Source organism: Passer domesticus, chromosome 7, assembly GCF_036417665.1.
Source record: "Passer domesticus isolate bPasDom1 chromosome 7, bPasDom1.hap1, whole genome shotgun sequence".
Lineage (NCBI taxonomy): Eukaryota > Metazoa > Chordata > Aves > Passeriformes > Passeridae > Passer > Passer domesticus.
The window spans coordinates 18,929,763-18,950,111 of record NC_087480.1 but is presented as its reverse complement, the minus strand read 5'-3'; the positions used below and the strand labels follow the sequence as shown (position 1 = coordinate 18,950,111).

Below are 20,349 nucleotides of genomic sequence, written 5' to 3'. Positions count from 1 at the left end.
TCCCTGAGCAGGCACAGAAACAGCGTGTGATGAACGGACCATGGCCTCATTCCCTATCTCCTTGTGACGATGGGAGGGAGGATGGAGAGCCCAGAAAGGAAAGGGAGGGAGGGGAAGTGTTTTGAAGATTTGTTTTACTTCTCATCATCCTGCTCTGATTTTGACTGGTAACTGATTTTTCCCAAGTTGAGTCTGTTTCGACAGTCTAGAGAACAGGCAGAGAGCCTGCAGGCCTACTTATTCCCCAGTGGGAATTCCTGCAAGGAAAGAGGGAGTTCTCCAAGGCTCACACAAGGGAAAAGTGACCCCAGTGGGGCAGCATGCTCCCCTTTCCTCACCAGCCAGGCAGTGGTGCAGGAAGGAGCAGGTGACTAGAACAATCTGACTTTATTGGTGCAAACACTGGGCTTGGGTGAGTGGAATATTCCCAAGTGCTCCCAGGAAGCTGCCCAAGGTGCAGGGGTGCACACAGCCAGCAGCCCACTTCCTCCAGATGTTCCTGCTGTGGAGTTCAGTCTTCGTGGATGTTGAAGAGCTTTGCTACTTCATTGAGGTCCTCGTGCTCCTCCCCGTCTTTGATGATCTGGAAGATGGAGAACACATTAAATCCTGCACATCCTCTAGAGAGCCAGTGCTGCAGGACTGTCACAGCCAATGCCAGGAACTCCTTGGATCCTCTCTGAAGCACCAGACTGAGACAGCCATAACACAACAGCACTTTCTACACTCTAATTCACATGGGAGTCTTAAATGTACCATCACCTGCCTACAGGAACAGCAGGAAAACCAACCTCCTGTCCCTGTGGGATTTGTTTCTGGGTTTCCCTTTACAGCCAGGGAGAACAAGTGTTTTGAAAAGTGATTCAGCTCGGCAAAGGTGAGCCTGGCCCTGACTAGGAGCCAGGATACCTGACTTGAACCTCCAACTTTTAGACAAGATGAAGACACCACAGATTTAGGATAAGGATTGCTAAGGGAGGGAGGGAAGGAAGGGAGGGAGGGAGGAAAGGAGGAAGGAAGGCAGGATCTCCCATGGGGATGGCAGAAGCTACATGTTTCAACTGCATCTTCAGATTAGATATCAACAATAGTTGATCTAATCTGAAGATGAATAGTTTGTCTTGGGACAGATCACCCGAGGGTAGTGTGGGATCACTCCCACAATTCAAACAACCAAAATTCTTCAAAGGTGTTAAAACCTGACCTGGGTCTGGCTTAGGTGAGCTGAGAGGTCTGGGCCAAGGGGGTGGGAACACACTGAGCCTCTGCTCAGGGCTGCTCCAGCCCTGCCATGGTGGCGGTTTCTGGGATGGTGATATTTGAGACTTTTCCAGATGCTTGGACATGGGACAAAGCAGCACAAAAATGGGACACTTCACTCTTGTGCCATCATTGTGACTCCAGCCTGTACTACAGACCTGGAATTTCAGCCATGCCAAGGCAAGGCTTGGAGCACACACCTGATTTGAGTTATTTGTGTAAAAAATTTACAAACATATGAAAAAGCACAGGGACAGTTCCCCTAATTCACTCAGAACAGTGTTCCCATTGGATGTTGCCCAGCTCTGCACCAGACAGAGCATCTGCCTTTATTTATCCTCACTTTGAATTGACAGATTGATTTTTCCACAAGAAAAGCCCTGCTCTAACAAACCCCGCTGTCCGTCATCCTCGCCCTGCACTGACCTTCCGAGCAATGGGCATCCTGTTGAAGATGTTCCACAACACAATTCCCACCACGACTTTATCCCTGAGGTAGAAAATGACACCTTTGCCGTAATCTTCTCCTTGCTTTGGGACTTGAGGCATTGGTGAAGAGCTTTGAGAGATCTGAACTTCTGAGGCTTCCGCTTCTGTTTCACTCTCAGATCGAATTCCAGTCCCTAAGGTAGAAATAGGAGGCGTCACACACCCAGTGCAGGACATGTGATGATGGGAGCAGACTCAACAGCATGTTCTGCAGGAGTGTGAGGTGTTTCCCTTTGAGTTGTGTTCCCCAAAAGTTATGTTTCATTAACACAAGGATAAAACAATCCAAGCATGGAGCATAACATCAACAATCCCCAATGCAAAGAAGAGCACAGTCTGCTTCCTCCAGGCAGTGGATACAAGATAAACATGCTTGGATCCAGAGTCTCTGTGGTCCCAAATGGATCACTTCATTGCCAAGGAGATCAAACTTCCCTAAGAAAGTCTGCATGGCAGTAGACGTGTTCCGTGATACCTTCTTGGAAGAGTGTTTTAATCACATTTTAATGTAAAAGCCAGCCTTTACAAACGAGACAGCAGACTGCTGTTTCCTTGTGCTCTCAAAGGTCAGGGTGACTCTGTGGTCCCCACACCAGCACGTGCAGGAGCTCCCCAGTCCCTACCTGACTGTTCTGTTGCACTTTTTGGCGTGTCCTTCGCTGTCGCCTTGGCAAATACTCCCACTGTGGGCAAACTGCTGTCCACAAGGCCAATGGCTTCATACCCCACGTTGGGGCCCAGATCACTCCTAGGAATGAAGTGGGAATGAAGTAATTTGTAGCAGAGACAAATCCAAGGCAGTTCCATCTGTCCATGCTCCACTCCTTACTCCAGCATGGCATGGGCAGTGCTGGACACACACACTGACTGAGACACAGTCTCCTCTGCACACACAGTGGAACAAGGAGTCAAGACATGACAAGCCCAAGGCCATGAGCTTCAGAAAAACTAGTTCAGTGGCCAAAACTTTGAAATCCTTCAGGCCTGCTCCCTGGCAGGCAGCTGGAGGATTCCCAGCTTCTGGCAGTGCCGTTATCCACACCAGGCTTGGCAGCATGGACAATCATTCAGTGAATATTTTTGAGAGCATTTAGAAAAGACTAAAGGGAAGAAACCTTGCCCTAACCTTCTTGAACTGGGTACCTGGGTCTGAACTGGGGTGGTGATAGTAGATAAAGCAACTGTGGTTTGGGACCAGTAATTAGCAGGTATCTGAAGTGTTTCCCAGGGTGCTGAGGAAACAGGTGCATCACAAACCATGAATCTATGTACAACACAACCTCCCTGACCAGAATCCTCCAGCACAGACTGGGGCGACTGCAAGGAGCACCAGTAACATGGCAGCTGTGATCAGCTGGAGCTCAGGAGGGATCATGGAGTGATTTGGGTTGGAAGGGACCTTAAAACCCATGTCATTCCACTCTTCTGCCATGGACAGGGACACCTTCCACTATCCCAGATTGCTCCAAGCCCTGTCCAGCCTGGCCTAGGACACTTCCAGGGATGCAGGGGCAGCCACAGCTGCTCTGGGCACCTCTCTGTGCCAGGGTCTCATTACGCTCAGAGGGAAGGGTTTCTTCCATGTATTGAACCTAAATTTCCCCTGTCAGTTCAGAGCCTCTCCCCCTTGTCCTGAGGGAGGGACTGGAAAGGGACTCCAGTCCCTCTCCAGCTTCCTTGTAGCCCCTTCAGACACTGGAAGATGCTGTGAGGTCTCCACACAACATTCCCTCCAAGAGGATCAGGATCCTGAGCACGCTGACAAAATGCATGAGGAATTCCTGTAATTTCCCAGGTTTTCAGCACGGGGGAAGGAAGTGTCACTCTTCGAGGGCTGGCATAGTGTGACACCTGCCAGCAAACACGGGGCTGCATCTCACAGCCCTCCTTCACCTGCATCTGGTCATGGCTGAGAGCATCCCAGGGGAAAGCACCCCTGGGAAATGCCTGTCTCTGTCTTTAACTGCACTTGATGACTTCTGAAGTTTCTCCCAACCTCAAGCATTCTGTGGCTCTATGTTTCTTGTTTAGAAATGAAGTGAGAAATGCTCTGGACCCTGAATCCAGGCAGGACAGACCAAGAGTTCAGGTAAGTGACAGCAAATGATAAATAACTATTTCTGTAGGGATTTCCCTGAAAAAACTAAAACTCTTTTACCCATATTTGAAATCTTGTCAATAAATAGGATTTGGGATTTTTAATTGGTCTGAACTAACAGCCTTTTGGATTTTAATTTTTTGTGGGGCTTTTGTTTTGTTTCATTTTTCTGTTCTCATTTTGTTTTAAAAATAACTTCAGGAAAATATAGCCAAATTTCCCACTTTCCCGATACCTCTCTCTGGAAAACAACTTTTCAGGTACACCTGGATGCAGCAATGCTTTGCCACTAAAACATCAGTTCAACGAAGCACAACAGTCAGACCCACGGACTGGGCTGGGGAATTTCAGATGATCTTAACAGAAAAGCTGCTGCTAAACTCAACCAGTAAATCAGTCTGCTCTGAGGAAAGGGCTGTTCTGTATTGCTCCTTGCTCTGCAGAATGGGAGTTGTTCAGGGAGAAACTGGGATCTGCAGGAAGGGAAAGCACTTGAGGGAGGTGAGGGCAGAGCATCAAATGCTCAAACACCTTCCCCACCCTGAGCTTTAGGAACATGAAGCTGTACAAGGTGTTTGCTGAGGTGGTTTCACTCCCCTTGGGAAACAGACACTTCTCAAGGTGTATCTTGTCCAAGCTCCTGCAACGTGGCCACCCAAGGAACCCCCAAAGAGGAAAGGACTGTTACCAGAACATGGACTGGTGCCAGTAGGGCTTTGCAGCTCCTGTCATGTTTTCTCCAGCCAGTCTCCCGCTCACCACAGCATGATCATGGTGCTCCACACGCCTGCGGCCCAGTTTGATGTCGTAAAAGCAGGCAGCATCCCCTGCCTTGGAGAGAACCACCCCGTGAGCACCGCGACAGGGAAAGCTTCCACCAGTGCCCAAACAAAAAACATCAGGAAGAGAACAAGTGGAACAAGGAACTGAGTTTTTCTGACAAACCCCAAACACCACCACTACCTCATCCCACTCCCTGGACTACACAAATCCCAGTTTCTCAGCATTTTCCCCCGATCTTGGGAAAAATAATGCAGCATGAGGTACGTTTTCCAGAGGAATCAAAGTATCAACGCCCACCAAGGAACTCTTATGCAAGCAAATGATCCAGGCTATCTTTAGGTTACCCCAACTCCTCTTACACAGCATAAATATTCCAAACTTGCCGTGGTTACCACGGCAACGAGGTGGCTGCAGCGCCTGACCAGGCTCTGGGCCTGCGCTACAACTGCTCTCCTTACTCGCTCCTCTTCACCTCTTCCTGTCACTCTGTGTGTCCCACTACAGCAGCAGCAGCACTGGGAAGCTGTGCCTACACTCACCATCCAGATGTTGTGGGAAGCTGTGCCCACACTCACCATCCAGATGTTGCGGGAGGCTGTGCCCACACTCACCACCCAGATGCTGTGGGTGTGCCCACACTCACCACCAAGATGTGGGAGGCTGTGCCCATGCTCACCACCCAGATGCAGTGGGTGTGCCCACACTCACCACCCAGATGTTGGAGCGTGCCTGCAGCTCTGCGTTCACCCGGAACCCCCCAAAGTCCGAGTCCACCTCCAGCCCTGCTGACTTGGCCAGTTCCACATTGGGCTCCAGCCCCACTGCGGCCACGATGTGATCTGTCTCCACCTGTTTGAGAATGCATATTTAGGATGTTAATTCCCTGTGTGCTCCTCCAAACGTGACCCTCTCCCTGCTTTTGCATTTACCTTCCGGCCGTCCTTCAGTTTAATCACCAGCCGGTTGCCGGAGACAGAGACGGATTTGACCACAGCATTAGGCAGGACATTGACCCCCTCTGGAAATGAGCACAGGACACCTCACTGCCTGCTCAGGACTGGGCACATCCCACCTGCAGCAGGTGGCTGGTGCAGACAGATGCCGGGTGAGGAACCAAGACAGAGCCCACTTGAGCTTTGCTGCATGTGCTAGTGCAGCTCCGGAGGAAGCACGAGGAGAAAGCTAGATAAAAAGTCTGAAAGCTGCTTAAAAGACAATCCAAAGTACATCTCGTGATGATAAAGCCACATCCAAAAGAATTCCCCAGAACACGTGTTCAGGAACTAAGGACACTCAATTACCTATTGCTGTGCCATAGCCAGACCCAGAGGTCCAACAACACAGCTTCCAAAAAAGAAAGTAACTCAGACCTGTGGGTTATCAGACCCTGCAATCCACACCCCAGTGACACTCCTCCTCCCTTTCTCCCTCTCCGCTTCCCAATGCACAGGATTATTTTGCACTTAATGCATCAAATGGAAAAAGGTGTCTTGGATCTTACTGACTTTATCAGCTGAACACTACAGCACCTGGCCTGACCCAGGTGACCCAGGTGTGTGCATAGACACAGAGATCATTCCAGGAAAACAGCCACAGGGAAGGAAAGCCTCACTGACACCAGCAAGCCTGCTTGCTCAGCCTCCCCAGAGGAACTGCCAAGAAGCTCAGGATTCATGGCAGCTTTGTGCTGCCCAAGCTGCCTGAACTGCAACTTCTGTGCTGCACCCAGGCCAATTTGCAGGGCCCAGCCCTCCCAGGGTTCCAGGGACAGAAAGGAGCTGGATGTCTCCAGAAGCAGCGGCCTGGTAGCAACCAGCCTAAACCCGCTCAGCAGCTTCACCTCTTCTGACTTTCTCCGTGGTCCAGTTGCTCAGGTATTCAGGCAGGACTTTGCCCATGTTGCCGTTCTCTGGAAACAGCTGGATCACCTCCAGACCTCGGGTTTGTGCTGGAAGGGAAGCATGGAGCAGCAAGATGAAGAGCAGCAGCAGATGTTGGAACACACACACACTTTACTTTACATAAGGAGCTTGACAGAATTTTCCAAATCTGGGAGTTCTGACTCCCAAAGAGTCACAAAGTGACTGACTACTGTTTCACATATACCTGCAAAGTCTAGATAACAGACTTTTAGAGAAAACACTCGGTATTTTGGCAAAATCCTTAAAAAATTACCATAAAGGCCCTATGCACACACTGACAGAATCCAGCTGCTCACCACCTCTTTGAAATCACAGAATTACGGACTGCTTTGGGTTGGAAGAGACCTTAAAGATCATCCAGTTCCAACCCCAAAATTATAGTTTGAGGTGGCATTGAGCACAGAGAACAAGTGTAACTTTTCAGAGGGTGGAATGACTTTGCAGCTCACACTGGCCTGCAGAGCTCGCACCTCTGTGGTCAGAGGCTGCTAATGAAGGTGAGACTGGGAAAACCTTGGCCACACAGGCAACAAAACACTCGTGTGTTGTTTCCTTTAGGCAAACACAGTCTGTGCAAAAACTGAGCAGCTGGGGACTGAAAAGAAGTTTCTAATATGAGGCTGCTGCCACTCAGTGCCCGTCACAGCAGGGGACACGCTCACCTCTCCTTCCCAGAGCACAGGCCAACTCGCTGCCGAGGAAACCACCACCAATAATTGTGATGGACTTGACTTCCCTGGAAATCTTCTCCAGCCTTCGGAAGTCCTCGATCTGAAAGAACATTTACCCCATTTCTAATCCCCTCCAACAGCAATGGCAGCATTGCTCATATTCAATGGCTTTCATTCACTTTGGAAGGTGCAGCAAAGTCACACAGGATGGAAAATTAAAAAAAATACGTAAACCCCATAATCCCATATACTGTTAATCATCTGAGGGAAGCATATGAGCCAAGGCACGACCATCCCAACTCAAAGCAGAAGAGTTTAAAAACTGAAAAGAGTGGTAAATGGCTCTGATTTATTCAGCCTCACTGGGGCTGGCAGCACCTGGAGGTTACCTTTCGGAACAGGGTCAGCCTTTTCTGCACATCCTTTCCTGCTCTTTCGATGGCAGGCAGGTTCCTTGGGGATCCCCCTGCACACAACAAGGAGAGGAGACTAGTGACACCACAGCCATGGCACTGGATATCCAGACAGTGCAAAGCTCTCTCAGATATCAGTTGTGCTTCCCAAACTGTTCCAGCATGGGAATATCCCAGTATCTCTTTTGCTGCCTGAATGTCCCAGAAAATCTGATGATGCACGGCAGGTGAAAAATGCAGCATGGCTGTCTGCACAACTGTCCTTCATGTGACTGTTCAACATCATGTTTGACACTGCAGACTTGTTCTCAAATAGAACCAAAGAATCATGGAACGGTTTGGGTTGGAAGGAACCTTAAAGCTGATCCGTTCCACCCCCTGCCATGGGCAGGGACACCTTCCACTATCCCAGGTTGCTCCAAGCACTGTCCAGCCTGGCCTTGGACACTTCCCAGGGATCCAGGGGCAGCCACATTTTTTCTGAGCAACCTGTGCCCAGGATGAATTCCTTCCCAGTATCCCACCTAACCTTGCCCTCTGGCATTCCCCATTGTCCCATCACTCCAGACCCTTGTCCAAATTCCGTCTCCAGCTCTCTCGGAGCCCCTTTAGGCACTGGCAGGCTCAAAGATCTCCCAAAAGCCTTCTCTCTTCCAGGCTGGACTCCCCCAGCTCTCCCAGCTTGACTCCACAGGGGAGGTACTCTAGAGAATTTATCTCTAGCTAAATGTCACTGAAATAAAAAGCCTGGCACAAGACCAGGAACAAGAGAAAAAACACAGCACTTACCAGTAGCAATGAGACATTTGTCGTAGGATATCTGGGTCCCATCATCAAGCTTCACTGTGTTCCCTCTGACATCCATGTGCACAACCTGCAAGATGAACCCAGCTGAGCTCAATCTCTTCACTTCATGGACTATTGAGCAGAGTTACAAACTTGGAATTAACATTCTCCCACCTTTAGGTTTAGGATGGGGGCAGGAGTGGGGAAGTGAGGGACTGGAAGTGGGAATTGAGACAACTTCTTTGGGAGTCACTGTAACTCAGGTTGATCTTCCCAAGGTCTGAGTGTGAAATGGGCTCAGACACAGCACATCTCAGCAGGAAGAGGAATCACAGACATTTATTATAGCAACATACGAACAACCAAGGATAGAAATATTTTAGAAGGTTCACCATAAATTTTTCCACCTTCCTGCTCCTTCAGCACAGTGCTCCTGCTCACCTTATCACCCACTACCTTGATCTCTGTGCTCTCCTCACCTCACCTTCCAGCCCACACAGCCCAGTTCCCACTTGTCACACCCTATATCTAAGGTCTACATATTTTTGTCCCATGCCCAGACTCCAAACGTATCCTTCTCTCTTCCTCATCATCTTCCCTCAGCTCACTCCTATTTCTATTGGCTTCTCCCACTTTCAAACTTCATTTCAGATTAGCATAATCTCTGCTCCATCACATTTTTCCTAAACTTATCCAAACTCCCCTTCCGAGCCAACTCCCCCTCCAACTGCAGTGGTTCAGTACCAGCTTAGAGCAGAGGTTCTGTTCAGGAAGAGGAACAACAGTCAGTGCTGTACCTACCTTCTTGCCAGGCAGAACTGCCACCCCACCATTTTCCACAGAAGGCAGGTCCTCGACAGGCACGTAGAAAGATGGCGGCTGGAAATAGATACTGAGAAAAGCTCCGTTATCAAACAGGTTCCCCTTGCTCTGGGATACCAGAAATCCAGCTGTTCAGCAACTCCAACGAGACAAAGACAGCTCTGTGCATCCATAACAAGCTCCACAATTATTTATCTATTTTTAAGAATTAGAGTCTTCACACTGTTAAGTTCTAGGGTTTGGATCACGGAAGCATAGAATTGGTCAGGCTGGAAAAGATCATAAAGTCCAACCACCAAGCAAGGCTTAATCACAGAAGCTGCAAAAATCAAGTGTGTCCCTGGACCTCGGCTCTAACCTGTGGAGCTTCACCTTTATTGACTTATTTCCCAGGATTCCTGCCCACAGAGGGACATATCTAAAGGGAATCACAGCAAAGCTCAAGAGCTATGGAGTACTGAGTGAGCTCTGGTGGGAAGCAGAATTCCTCAACCCCTGCTAGCACCAACACACACTTCCCCGCCTTTAGTGCTCCACTGGCTGGTGGTTCTCTCCCAAGAACAGTTTGGTCATTGTCACCTTGTCACTAACCACTTCCTGTGCCCTGTCACCTGCAGTGCCACATACCTCCTCTCCTTGCCGTTCCACTGCTTGAAGCGCAACGTCTCCGTCACGTTGGGATCATCGGAAAACCACAGTTCTTTGGAAAGGGGTGGACGCATGTAGGGCAGGGCAGGATCTTCAGACACAATCAGCACCTTTAATTGGCCAGGAAACACATCAGCTGCAGCGAGAGCAGGCAAATGGGAGCGCACACAGAGCAGGGCAGGACAGAGCAGGACAGCTCTTACCCGCGCGCCGGGGTCGCGGGCCCGGATGGATCTGGCAGCAGCGAAAGCAGCAGTTCCTCCCCCAATGAGCAGGAAGGGGATGTGGGATGGGACCTTGGGATGAGTGCCCGGAGCTGCAGGTGACAGATGGGACAACTTACTGCAAATACAGGCACATGGCCCAGCCCCAGGGCATAGAGTATGTCACCAGGGGCCTTCCACATCCAGACTTCCTTTGGAAATTGTCCTCCTTCTGTCCCAGTACCCTTCCCAAGAACCCTGCTGCTACTTCCCCCAAAGCCGCTCCCTGCAGGAATCAGTCAGATTTCAGCAAACTGGTTTTTCAAAGCAAGCCCGAAAGTCTGCACTGGCCAACCAATGAGCAGTTTATAAGAAATGGAAGTTCCCCAAAAGGCCAAGGCACATTTTTTGGTAATTTTGTTCAAGGAGACAACTTTTGAGTTGGCTGCAGAAGGCACCTCCTCCCACAGGCAAGTGCTGTTGCTGAGAAACATGCAGTTAATCCGTGGGCAGGGACAAACCAGACAGTTAAGTATTGGCACCAGAACTCACCTGCTGTGCCCTGAGGAGCTGCACCTGCACCTGAAAGGGAAGAAAGACATGGCTTAAATCAGCGAAGCACAGGCTGTAGTTTGAGAGCTGCAGTTCAGGGCTCACTCCAGAACGAACAGGCTCTCCACCAACGAGGGAATCACTGTCCTTGCCAGACTATGCAAAGGTAAAAGCCAGAAGCAGGGCTCACTTTTTTCTCTTTTAACCACCAAAGGAGTAAATTACAGAAATGAGCCCCAGGAGACATCCTACTTCATCCTCAGGATGGTCTGTAAAACAGCCTCTTCTGGGTCATGGAGCCAGCACTGTCTTCTGTGCTGGGAAGTCATAGAACAACAGAATCCCAGAATGGGTTGGGTTGGGAGAGATGTCAAAGCTCATCCAGTTCCACCTTCCTGCCATGGGCAGGGACACCTTCCACTAGACCAGGTTTCTTCCAAGCTCTGTCCAACCTGGCCTTGAATGTCACACACCGAAAGGTGCAATCCTACAAAGGCACATCTGTGATTCCAGAGAGGCTCTATTCTGTTTGTTTCGGAGGCCTCAGGCTCATGAAGAACAGAGGCAACCCCTGACCTGGCAGGCTGGTACCCACCTGAGGCAGAGGACTCCTGGTCTTGGGATTGCCTGGTTATCCTCGCGAGCCGGCTGGCGTATCGCTCTTTGCTCTCCTGTATTGCTTTGTACGCCTGCAGACACACAGGAGATATTTACCTAGTACACCTTACAACACCAAGGCACCATCCTGCTGCTGCCCCTGACAGGCTTCTGTGCACCCCACATGCTGGAAAAGCCAGTGACAACATGTGGGGCAAAATAAACCTCCCTAGACAAGGTGCCCATTGAGAAAGTGCTCAGAAAATGACCTGCTCCACCAGGTGTGGTGAGCCTTGGATGTCTGGCTGCCTTCTAGAGCAATGAACCTTCCTGCAGGAGTTTGGCTGCACACCGTTCTAAGGGGAACCAGCTCCAGTGAAGGAAATGCAGCCAAAGCAGCCCCAAGGTGACATGCAAGCTGGGCCATGACACAACACAAGACTACAGAAAGGGAAGACAAATCCAAAGAAAAAGCATCTCCCACCTTCCAAAGCCCAGAGCAGCTGGGCAGAGCCAACAACCTGACTGGCTTTCTCTAGGCATGGTGGTGGCAGGATGGCCCTGACACTAGCAGGGCCTTGAGCCACGGGAGCGGGGCTGCTCCAGGCACTGGCCCTTGGACGTGGAATCTCTTCCAGCTGAATGCTGACCTGTTCACTTGACTGTGAACCTCAGGATACAGGATAAGCAGAGCCTGCATGTACAATTTACTGGTACAGACAGGGGGGGAACATCTCTTATACCATGTTAACATACAAGAAAAACTGGGTTCTCCTGAACAGGAGCTGAAGACACTCCCAGGGAGTGCTGGGAGCAGGTCACAGTCCAGTATTTTTCCCCAAGGGTAAAAAAATTAAAGGGAAGCAAACCTTTCTTTGAGGCTAAACCCAGCCTTGCTAATAATCTCTATCATGTGCATGACATCAAATTTCATTTGCCAATCCTCACAAGTTGGTGTTTTACAGCAAATAGTTTTAAACAAGACTGAAGGAATTTAATGCCAGGCACAAAAAAAAGAGCACAGGACAAAAGCCTGTCCAGGGAACTGGAGAAATGCCAGAAATATTAGAAAACAAGAATTTGTCAGTGTTTAGAATAATTAAGATAAAGGTATTTTAAAGCCTTTTGCTCAAACACAGAAAAGCCAAAGTTAACAAACCACCTCTGCTTTTACAAGCAGAACAAGAAAGGTTTTAAGCGAGTCCAAAGGGCAGCATACAGCAAATTAAATCTGATCATTTAGAAAAAAAACATTACTATGCACAGGGAAAACATGAGACCAGGCCTTGAGGATAAATATTTCCAACGGGACAATGTCAAGTTCTTTCTAGTTAGAAGCAGCACGATACTTTGCCAGGACATGGGGTGACGTTTCAGTGCTCTTCCGTGAGGAAATCACCAAGCTGCACAAGTTTTCCTTCCTTCCCTTGAGTACACTTATATTCAGGTATTATTTCCTTTTCTGCATGCCAGCATGAGAAGCGCACTAATTAATAATTTGTGCCTTTACACAGTCACAAAGATTGTCAGTTTGAGTTTAGATTTACTTAATGTGGAAAGGTTCATTCTAAGGCAGGTTTCTCCACTAAGAACTGCACCATATGAGAATATTCAATTTGTAGCCTTAAATTATTTGGCAATGTCCCTTGAAAATGAAGTACCTGAGGCCAGGGAGCACAAAGAGGGCTGGAAGTGAAGTGCTACAGGGTGGGAGGTACAGACAGGTGCCCACCCTCCACCCTCCCACCCCACAAACACCTTTAGTGAAGCATCTTACATAAGCTCCTGTCCCTGCGACTGTTCCTCCCACTATTAAGTATAACAAGAGGTTGCTGCCAGCTTTGCCAGGAACACCTGAAGACGTCAGGGATCTAGAAGGGCATCTTAGCTGATGGCATTGCAAAACTGCAGGGGAAGACAGGCAATGGAAGAGAAGAGGGAAAGAGCTGAATGTTAGGAAGGATTCTTGATTAAACAGGTATTGGGAAAAGCAGAGTGTGTTTTGTAATTTCAGCTACCTTGTCTGCCAAAAAAAAAAAACCCAAAAAACGGGCAGCAGGCCACAGGAAAGAATTATATTTAAAGGAAATAGGAAAATATTTTTCTTTCATGCATTGTTTTGAATTTTTTTTCCTCTTTCCCAGGAGCTTCCTTTGGAGAAAACTGGGATTTGGAACTTTTAGTGAATATGATCCTCCTAGAGAAAGAGCACGGAAACAAAGATTTGTGTGGTGTAAACTTGGGATCTATCCACTCCCAGGCAATGCTGAAACTCTCCAGCTCTCTGGGAATGTCATTTATTCTTTCAGGCTGCAAACCTTTATCCTTTTTAAGTAGAACATAAATACTCCTCAGTTGGGGGTTGATTTGGTGTACTTACACAAATTAAACAAATGTTCTAAACTGAGATTTGGCAAGGAATTGTTTGTCCCATACAAGACAACAGACAGAGCTGTGGCTGGTCATAACAAAAAAAAAACCCCAGGAGTGCCTTTAAGGTAAAGAAACCTAGAAGGTAACTGAAATTACAGTTAAAACCTGTGTAATCATAAGAAGTTGCTTTCCATTTAGCTGCCCTTGGAGTTTTCTGAAGGAGGAAACAGAGATAAAGCTACAGAAATCAAAAGCTGAATTAAGAGAGCTGGAATACAGCAAATGCTCGACAGGAGAGATGGACTGCAGCTTCTTCCCAGGAACCACCTTTCTACTTACATAGGCACCTGCTCCTAAGGTGGACAAGCCCATAATAAGGACAAAAACCGAATTACTGCCCTTTTTCCCAGGCATGCCTGTGCTAGCCATTTGTCTGCTCAGCTGCAGGTCTGGGGGCACATTCCAGCGCTGCAACAACGTGCCTAAGGGACACAATTTATTGGAGAAACAACACAAAAACACTGTCAATACAAAGGTAAGTCTGGAAATTTAGAGACTAAGTCAGTTCTGAACCCAAACAAATTCCTTGTTTGGAAAACCCAGCCCCACATCTGAGCGACTGCGGGGCATTATCCTGAGCCACAACAGTGTGCTCCGGGCAGCTGTGGAGACCAAATTACCTGCAAGATCAAGGGGTAACTGAACTGATAGCAGGAGCATCTCTAGGCAGCTGCTTGCAGCTGGAGCCTCCAGCCTCTCTGGGCTGGCCGATCACAGAGATGTGTACTGGTGGTTCCAACACCTTCTCCAGGCTCCTTCTGTCCAAGGAGGCACCTGGCTCCAGCAAAAGCAGGAGCCAGGGCAGGGTGGGCGGCAGGGATGGTGACACCGGCACCAAACTCCTTCTGCTCACACAGCTCATTCCACCGGGATAAACCACCAGCAAGTAACGGGGTTTTGCTGGCAAAAAGGGTATCTCCGGTAGAAATGAGCAGATGCAGGGGCAGGCACCTCCCGCCGAGCAAGCCGGGCGAGGAGCACCCGCGGCCGAGCCGCTGCACTGCGTTTTATTTCTCCCTCACCAAACCACAGCCCGCTGCCGGCCCAGCTCACGCCCGAACGGAGCGATGGCGGGGACGGCTCCGAGCGCTGCTCCCAGCACGGCCGGGGCTCCGGGGAGAGGCTCGGGCTCAATCCCCGCCTCCACCTGTCCCCGCCCGGTGAGAGCAACACCCGCCTCACCGCTGCCTGAAGGCACTCATTTGTGACAAAAACCGCAGCAAAGGCAGCAGCACCCGAAAAGAGACCAAGGTCCCAGCCAGCTCCGGGTCACTCACGCTGTCCCAAACCCGTTCCCGAGCCATCCGCACCTCCGCCGCCCGCGCCCCCTCCCGCAGCGCCCCGGGCACGGCCGTGCCCGCACCGATCCCGCGGGATGGCCGCCCGGCCCGGTGCCCTCCGCAAACCGCCCTTCTGGCCACGATCGGCCGCGGGCCTGTGCCGGCCCCGGGCCGCGTGCGGCAGCGGCGAGGATCGCGCCCGGTGCCCCCCGGCCCCGGCACTGACCCGCGTGGGCGCGTCCCCGCGGCGGGGGGCGCAGGGCGCGCGCCAGGCCCGCGCGGCAGCGGAACATGTCGCCGGTCGCCGGTCCCTCGGTTGCGGCCCCGCCGGCCCGGCCCGGCCCCGCCGCGCACGCGCCTCCCGCCGCTTCCGGGCGGCCGCTCCGCGCCGCCGCATCGATGGTGCCGCTGCCGACATGTGGCGGCCGCCCCGCCGCCTCCCGCGCCCGCTCCGCCGCGCCGCCGCCACCGGGCCCGGCCGCCGCCTGTTGCTGTCCACCCCCATCTTCTACGCGAACGGGCCGCCGCACATCGGGCACCTCTACTCGGCGCTGCTGGCCGACGCGCTGCTCCGCCACCGCCGCCTGCGCGCCGCCGGCCCGGCGCGGCTCTGCACGGGTCAGCGAGACCCCCGGTCCGCACCCCTCCCCCGGGATGACCCCTTCTGCCGGGGCTGACCCCCCTCCCCGTGTCCCCAGACCCCTGTGTCCCCGCGGGGCCGCGGGCTCCGGCCTCTCCCCACGGCCCCGCGGCCTCTCTCCGTTTCAGGGACGGACGAGCACGGGCTGAAGATCCAGCAGGCCGCGGCCGCGGCGGGGACGTCGCCGGCGGAGCTCTGCGAGCGGGTCTCGGGGCTCTTCCGCCAGGCCCTGACCCAGGCCGGCGTCGCCTACACCGACTTCACGCGCACCAGCGAGCCCCGGCACCAGCGAGCCGTGAGGCACTTCTGGGGTGCCCTCCGCGATGGAGGGGTGCTCTACAAGGGCTCCTACGAGGGCTGGTACTGCACGCCCGAGGAGAGCTTCCTGCCCGAGAGCCAGCTGGCCGAGGGCACGGATGCCCAGGGCCGCCCCTGCAAGGTGTCCTTGGAGACCGGCCACGAGGTAACAGGCTGCAGGAGCGCTGCGTGCTCACCTGCTGCGCTGCTCTGGCCAGATTTGGGGTGTTTAATGCTTCCCGTAGCCATTTATTAATTTGTGTTGGCTGAGAGTCACCTGTATTTCAGTGGAGTGTCAGAGAGCGGGCAGACCCCACCTGGCAGGTGCACATTGCAGCTATGTGCAACAGGAAGGATTCAGCCCCTTCTGAGTCCACAGGCTGTTGTCCTGGGAATGGTGTTCTACAGGAGTGATGACAGAAGCTGAACAGGAGGATAAGGGTGTATTTCACTGACGGGCTCCGACTTTCAGACCTGTTTTGTGAGAGTTCAGTTTGGCCTTTGGACGCTCACCAATCTCCTAAATGGGTTTTGGCCCTGCCTAAAGCACTGTAACATCACCTGCCTGTGGTCAGCCAGAATGGGCATACCCAGGAGTGTAGTACCTTCCCAAGCATCTCTGTGCCACTGTTTTCTTGGAAGGTGTGGAGTTACGTGATTTAATCCAGCAACTACAGATAATCCTGCTCAGAGCTCAGCACAGGTTATGCTGTGCTATTTGTATGAGGCTGGGATGTGGGAGTGTTGGTCCACACAGAAAAGGCTATATTGGCAAATAGTAACTCTTGAGAAAGCACCTAAGATAATTGAGGAAAAGATAAATTTCCAGGCAAAGTAATCATTCTTTAGACTTAAAACCATCAGCAGACTTTAAAGTCAAGAATACCCTGAGAACAGTTCCTGGCCTCGCCTATGTGTTGAACTGTCCAAGGAAACAGGACTGTGCATGGAACAGAGAAGCTCTTGCAGTGTGGTGAGAAGGAATGGGGGGGTTTTTTTCCAATTTGAAAGAGGCAGTTGGGCAGTTTGTTCCTTGGGAATTTTGTGAAGGAAAAGGACGAATTTGCAGATGCCATAAACCCCAGACTTCTGGTGAGTGAGTGAGTGAGTGAGTGAGTGAGTGAGTGAGTGAGTGAGTGAGTGAGTGGGTTCTGGCATCCAATGGAGCCTGGAGCTGAGGATGTACAGCTTGTCTTTGATGATGCTCTTCAGGTCTTCCTTGTACACTGAAAGATTGCTGACCCAGCCGTGGATCCCTGAGTGCCTTACACAGCTCACTCGTACCACATCCACCCACCACGTTTACACTGGTTTAGCTAAATGTGTCATTTAATGGATTTAACTGTGGGGGAGAAGTGCTGTCAGTGCTGTAAGCAAACAAAGTTAGTGACTTAGATGCATTAAAGCATAAACTGAGGAAAAAGAGTATGGCCCTAGGAGAGCAAAGGCAGGCACCGGGAGTAGCAGTGGGGCAGGAATTAGTGTTATTTTGTCTTTTCATGGTTTTCCACTATTATTGCAAAACTATGTTGTTAAGAAGGTGCATTCTCATCTCCCTAACTCCTTTCTGATGTCACATCAGCCTGACAGGTGGAAAGGTGTTCCTTCCCAAGCTTACAAGTGTTTTTAGAAGCAGGATGCTGAACCATCCCAGGTGCCTGAGTCCTCAGGTGTGTTCCTGGGGATACCAAGGAGGCAGTATCTTGGGTAAGAAGGTTGCTACTAGTCATGGAAAGGTGCTGACAGCTTCCCATGGCATGAGAGGACACCCAGACACGGGAGTGTGCAACAGCCCCATGCTGAGAATGGTGTGTGCAAATTGTCAGCCTGTTCTTGGGGCCATAATCCTTTCCTCTCCTGCTGTCCCAGGTGCACTGGACCAAGGAGGAGAATTACATGTTCAGACTCTCAGCATTTCGGAATCCCTTGCAGAACTGGCTTCGGGACAACCCACGTGCCATTTTTCCTGACCCTTTCTACCAGTGCGTGCTCCGCTGGCTGGACGAGGACTTGCCAGACTTGTCGGTGTCCCGCGAGCGAAACCGGCTGCAGTGGGGCATCCCCGTGCCCAGTGACCCCACACAGACCATCTACGTCTGGGTGGATGCCCTGGTGAACTACCTGAGCGTGGTGGGGTATCCTGAGAGCCACGGTGCGTGGTGGCCGGCCGTGCACCACGTTGTGGGCAAGGACATCCTCAAGTTCCATGCGCTGTACTGGCCGGCGCTGCTGCTGGCAGCAGGGCTGGAGCCCCCCGAGCGCATCCTGGTGCACTCCCACTGGACTGTGCGGGGCCAGAAGATGTCCAAGAGCCTGGGCAATGTGGTGGACCCCAGCGTGTGCATGGGGCAGTACAGCGTGGACGGGTTCCGGTACTTCCTGCTGCGGCAGGGCGTCCCGGAGAGGGATTGTGACTACTATGATGAGAAGGTGGTGAAGTTGGTGAATTCAGAGGTGGCAGATGCGCTCGGGGGGCTGCTGAATCGCTCAACAGCCCCCAGCATTAACCCCAGCAACACCTACCCATGCTTCTCAGAGCCCTGTTTCCCAAAGCTCCTGGATTCCAGAGAGGCAAGAGGCACAGGCAGGGCGTGTGCTGAGGACTACAAGCTTGTGGCAGCAGTGGCCTCGCTGCCTGCGCAGGTGGACAGTTATTTCGAAGGCTTCCAGATCTACAAGGCTTTGGAATGCATTGCCCAGTGTGTGAGGCAGACCAATGGCTTCTTCCAGAGGCACAGGCCTTGGAAACTTGACCGAAGGGATGCTGCAGAGCAGCTCTGGCTGGACACCATCCTCCACGTCACGCTGGAGTGCCTGCGCGTGTACGGGACGCTCCTGCAGCCTGTGGTCCCATTCATGGCAGACAAACTGCTGTCCCGGCTGGCTGTCAGGCCAGGAGAGAGGGGTCTCTCTGGTCTGACATTCCTGGCACGCTATGATGGAAAACCATGTCCTTTTGAGGGGAGGCAGCTCGGACCTGACACTGGCATCTTGTTCCACAGGCTGGGCAAGTTGGAAACTATGAAGAAGAGAAAGCAAGAAGCTCATGTCCCTGACAAACAGCTTCTGTGAATAAAAACTTCCAGGAATTCCTGGAAAACATTGTTAAAAGCACTTTCCTTCCATGGTGGTGTGGGAGGGTGGGAAACTGGCCTGAGCAGGGAAGATCAAGCAAGCCCTGGGGAGAGATGGGCTTGGTCCTGGGTCTCCTTGGTGTTGTGTCCTTGCAGAGGGAGATGTGTGAAGGGTTGTTCTGCAATGTCCTCATCTCACTTTTGGTCCACAGGTTTTTGGCCAGGTCAGAAGTAGCTGGGGATGGTCAGAAATGGTTCTGTGGGGCCGTGGTGCCCATTGGGTCTCAACTGAGCTCCCTTTGTGGGCCAAAACTAGCCTCGATGGGGACAATCCTGTGTGGCTGCTCATTATTCCTAGAGCAGGACAGTGCCATGGTCAGACAGTGTCTCATTGAGCAGTGCAGGACCTGCAGACATTACCAGAATGGGAAAGGGGGGCATGTGTTTCATCAGACTCAGCTTTCTGAGGCTTTTCCACCTGCTGCAAGTCTTAGTGCACCCTATTTCATGTCCATGCTGCTGGAAGCAGATGAGCACTGACACTCTGGACTCCAGAGACCACTGGGGGTCTCTGGTAAATCCTTCCCAGCCTCTGGCTCCTGCAGGTCCCATCAATGCTAGCATTGGAGGAGTCATCTTCCATCTTTGAGGGTCTGGTTCTTTTGGGATCGCCTGGGCTGTGTGAGCAGGAGCATTGCAGCCCCTGGGGCTCTGCCCCATGTTCCCATCGGTCCCCATGCCACTGTTGCTGTGCCACTGCCTGATGCTGTCCCATTCCAGCTGACCTGAGTCCCCTCATCCCCTCCTGCCATGACTCTCCTCCTTCAGATTGTCTCCTGCTCTCCTCACTTCTGCAATCCTTGTGTGCGGTGCAGCCCCCGTGCCCTCATGCCGTGGGTGCTGGCTCCCTACTGCCCTATTCCTTGGAGCAGGAGGGACACATCCCCTTCCTGGTCTCTGATGCTGGCACACGGGGACTGTGGCTGCCCGGCTGGACATGAAGAGGATCATCTGGCACCGGCGGTTGCCCGCCCTCTTGGCACTGGGAACGTGCGGGTGTTGGTGTCCCCCGCTGCTTGGTCCCGCCTCGCTGTGCCCCTCGGTCTCTTGCTCCCTCCGGGAGGGGACAGGCCCTCTGCCCGCAGCCCCGCCGGTCGCTGCCGCTCCGCTGGGAATGCCCTCGCCGGCCCGGGCTGAAGGCACTCGGTCCCCGGTCTGTGGCTTGGCGCAGGGCCGGCCCGGGGCCGGAGCTCTGAGCCGGGTCGGTGCCGGTGCCAGAGCCGGGAGCGTAGGGCGGAGCCGCGCGGTGCCGGTGCCGCTGCGGGGGGCGGAACCGTGTGGTGCCGGTGCCGGTCCCGGTACGTGGGACTGTGCCGGTGCC

At 52.2% G+C, this 20,349-nt stretch overlaps 2 protein-coding genes across 4 annotated transcripts; one reads left to right on the top strand and one right to left on the bottom strand.

Annotated features, from left to right (window-relative positions):
• Positions 1-368: 368 nt before the first annotated feature.
• AIFM1 (apoptosis inducing factor mitochondria associated 1) lies at positions 369-15,397 on the bottom strand. 3 transcript variants are annotated; one of them, XM_064427317.1, is made up of 17 exons: positions 15,184-15,397; positions 13,022-13,149; positions 11,243-11,336; positions 10,648-10,677; positions 10,096-10,208; positions 9,872-10,002; positions 9,224-9,314; positions 8,426-8,510; positions 7,613-7,689; positions 7,215-7,323; positions 6,471-6,578; positions 5,560-5,648; positions 5,339-5,479; positions 4,536-4,678; positions 2,373-2,497; positions 1,687-1,883; positions 369-583 (listed from the first exon to the last, which is right to left on the bottom strand). In XM_064427317.1, the coding sequence occupies exons 1-17, from the start codon at positions 15,248-15,250 to the stop codon at positions 512-514; spliced, it is 1,800 nt and encodes a 599-aa protein (XP_064283387.1). In that variant the 5' UTR covers positions 15,251-15,397; the 3' UTR covers positions 369-511. The 3 variants fall into 3 exon arrangements, with proteins under 3 accessions (XP_064283387.1, XP_064283386.1, XP_064283388.1); XM_064427316.1 differs by lacking the exon at positions 13,022-13,149 and adding an exon at positions 13,957-14,099 and having other exon boundaries at positions 15,184-15,326; XM_064427318.1 differs by lacking the exons at positions 13,022-13,149; positions 15,184-15,397 and adding exons at positions 13,957-14,099; positions 14,298-14,916.
• On the top strand, positions 15,314-18,994 carry MARS2 (methionyl-tRNA synthetase 2, mitochondrial). Its single transcript, XM_064427319.1, has 3 exons — positions 15,314-15,575; positions 15,726-16,060; positions 17,764-18,994. The coding sequence occupies exons 1-3, from the start codon at positions 15,374-15,376 to the stop codon at positions 18,964-18,966; spliced, it is 1,740 nt and encodes a 579-aa protein (XP_064283389.1). The 5' UTR covers positions 15,314-15,373; the 3' UTR covers positions 18,967-18,994.
• The last annotated feature ends 1,355 nt before the right edge of the window (positions 18,995-20,349 follow it).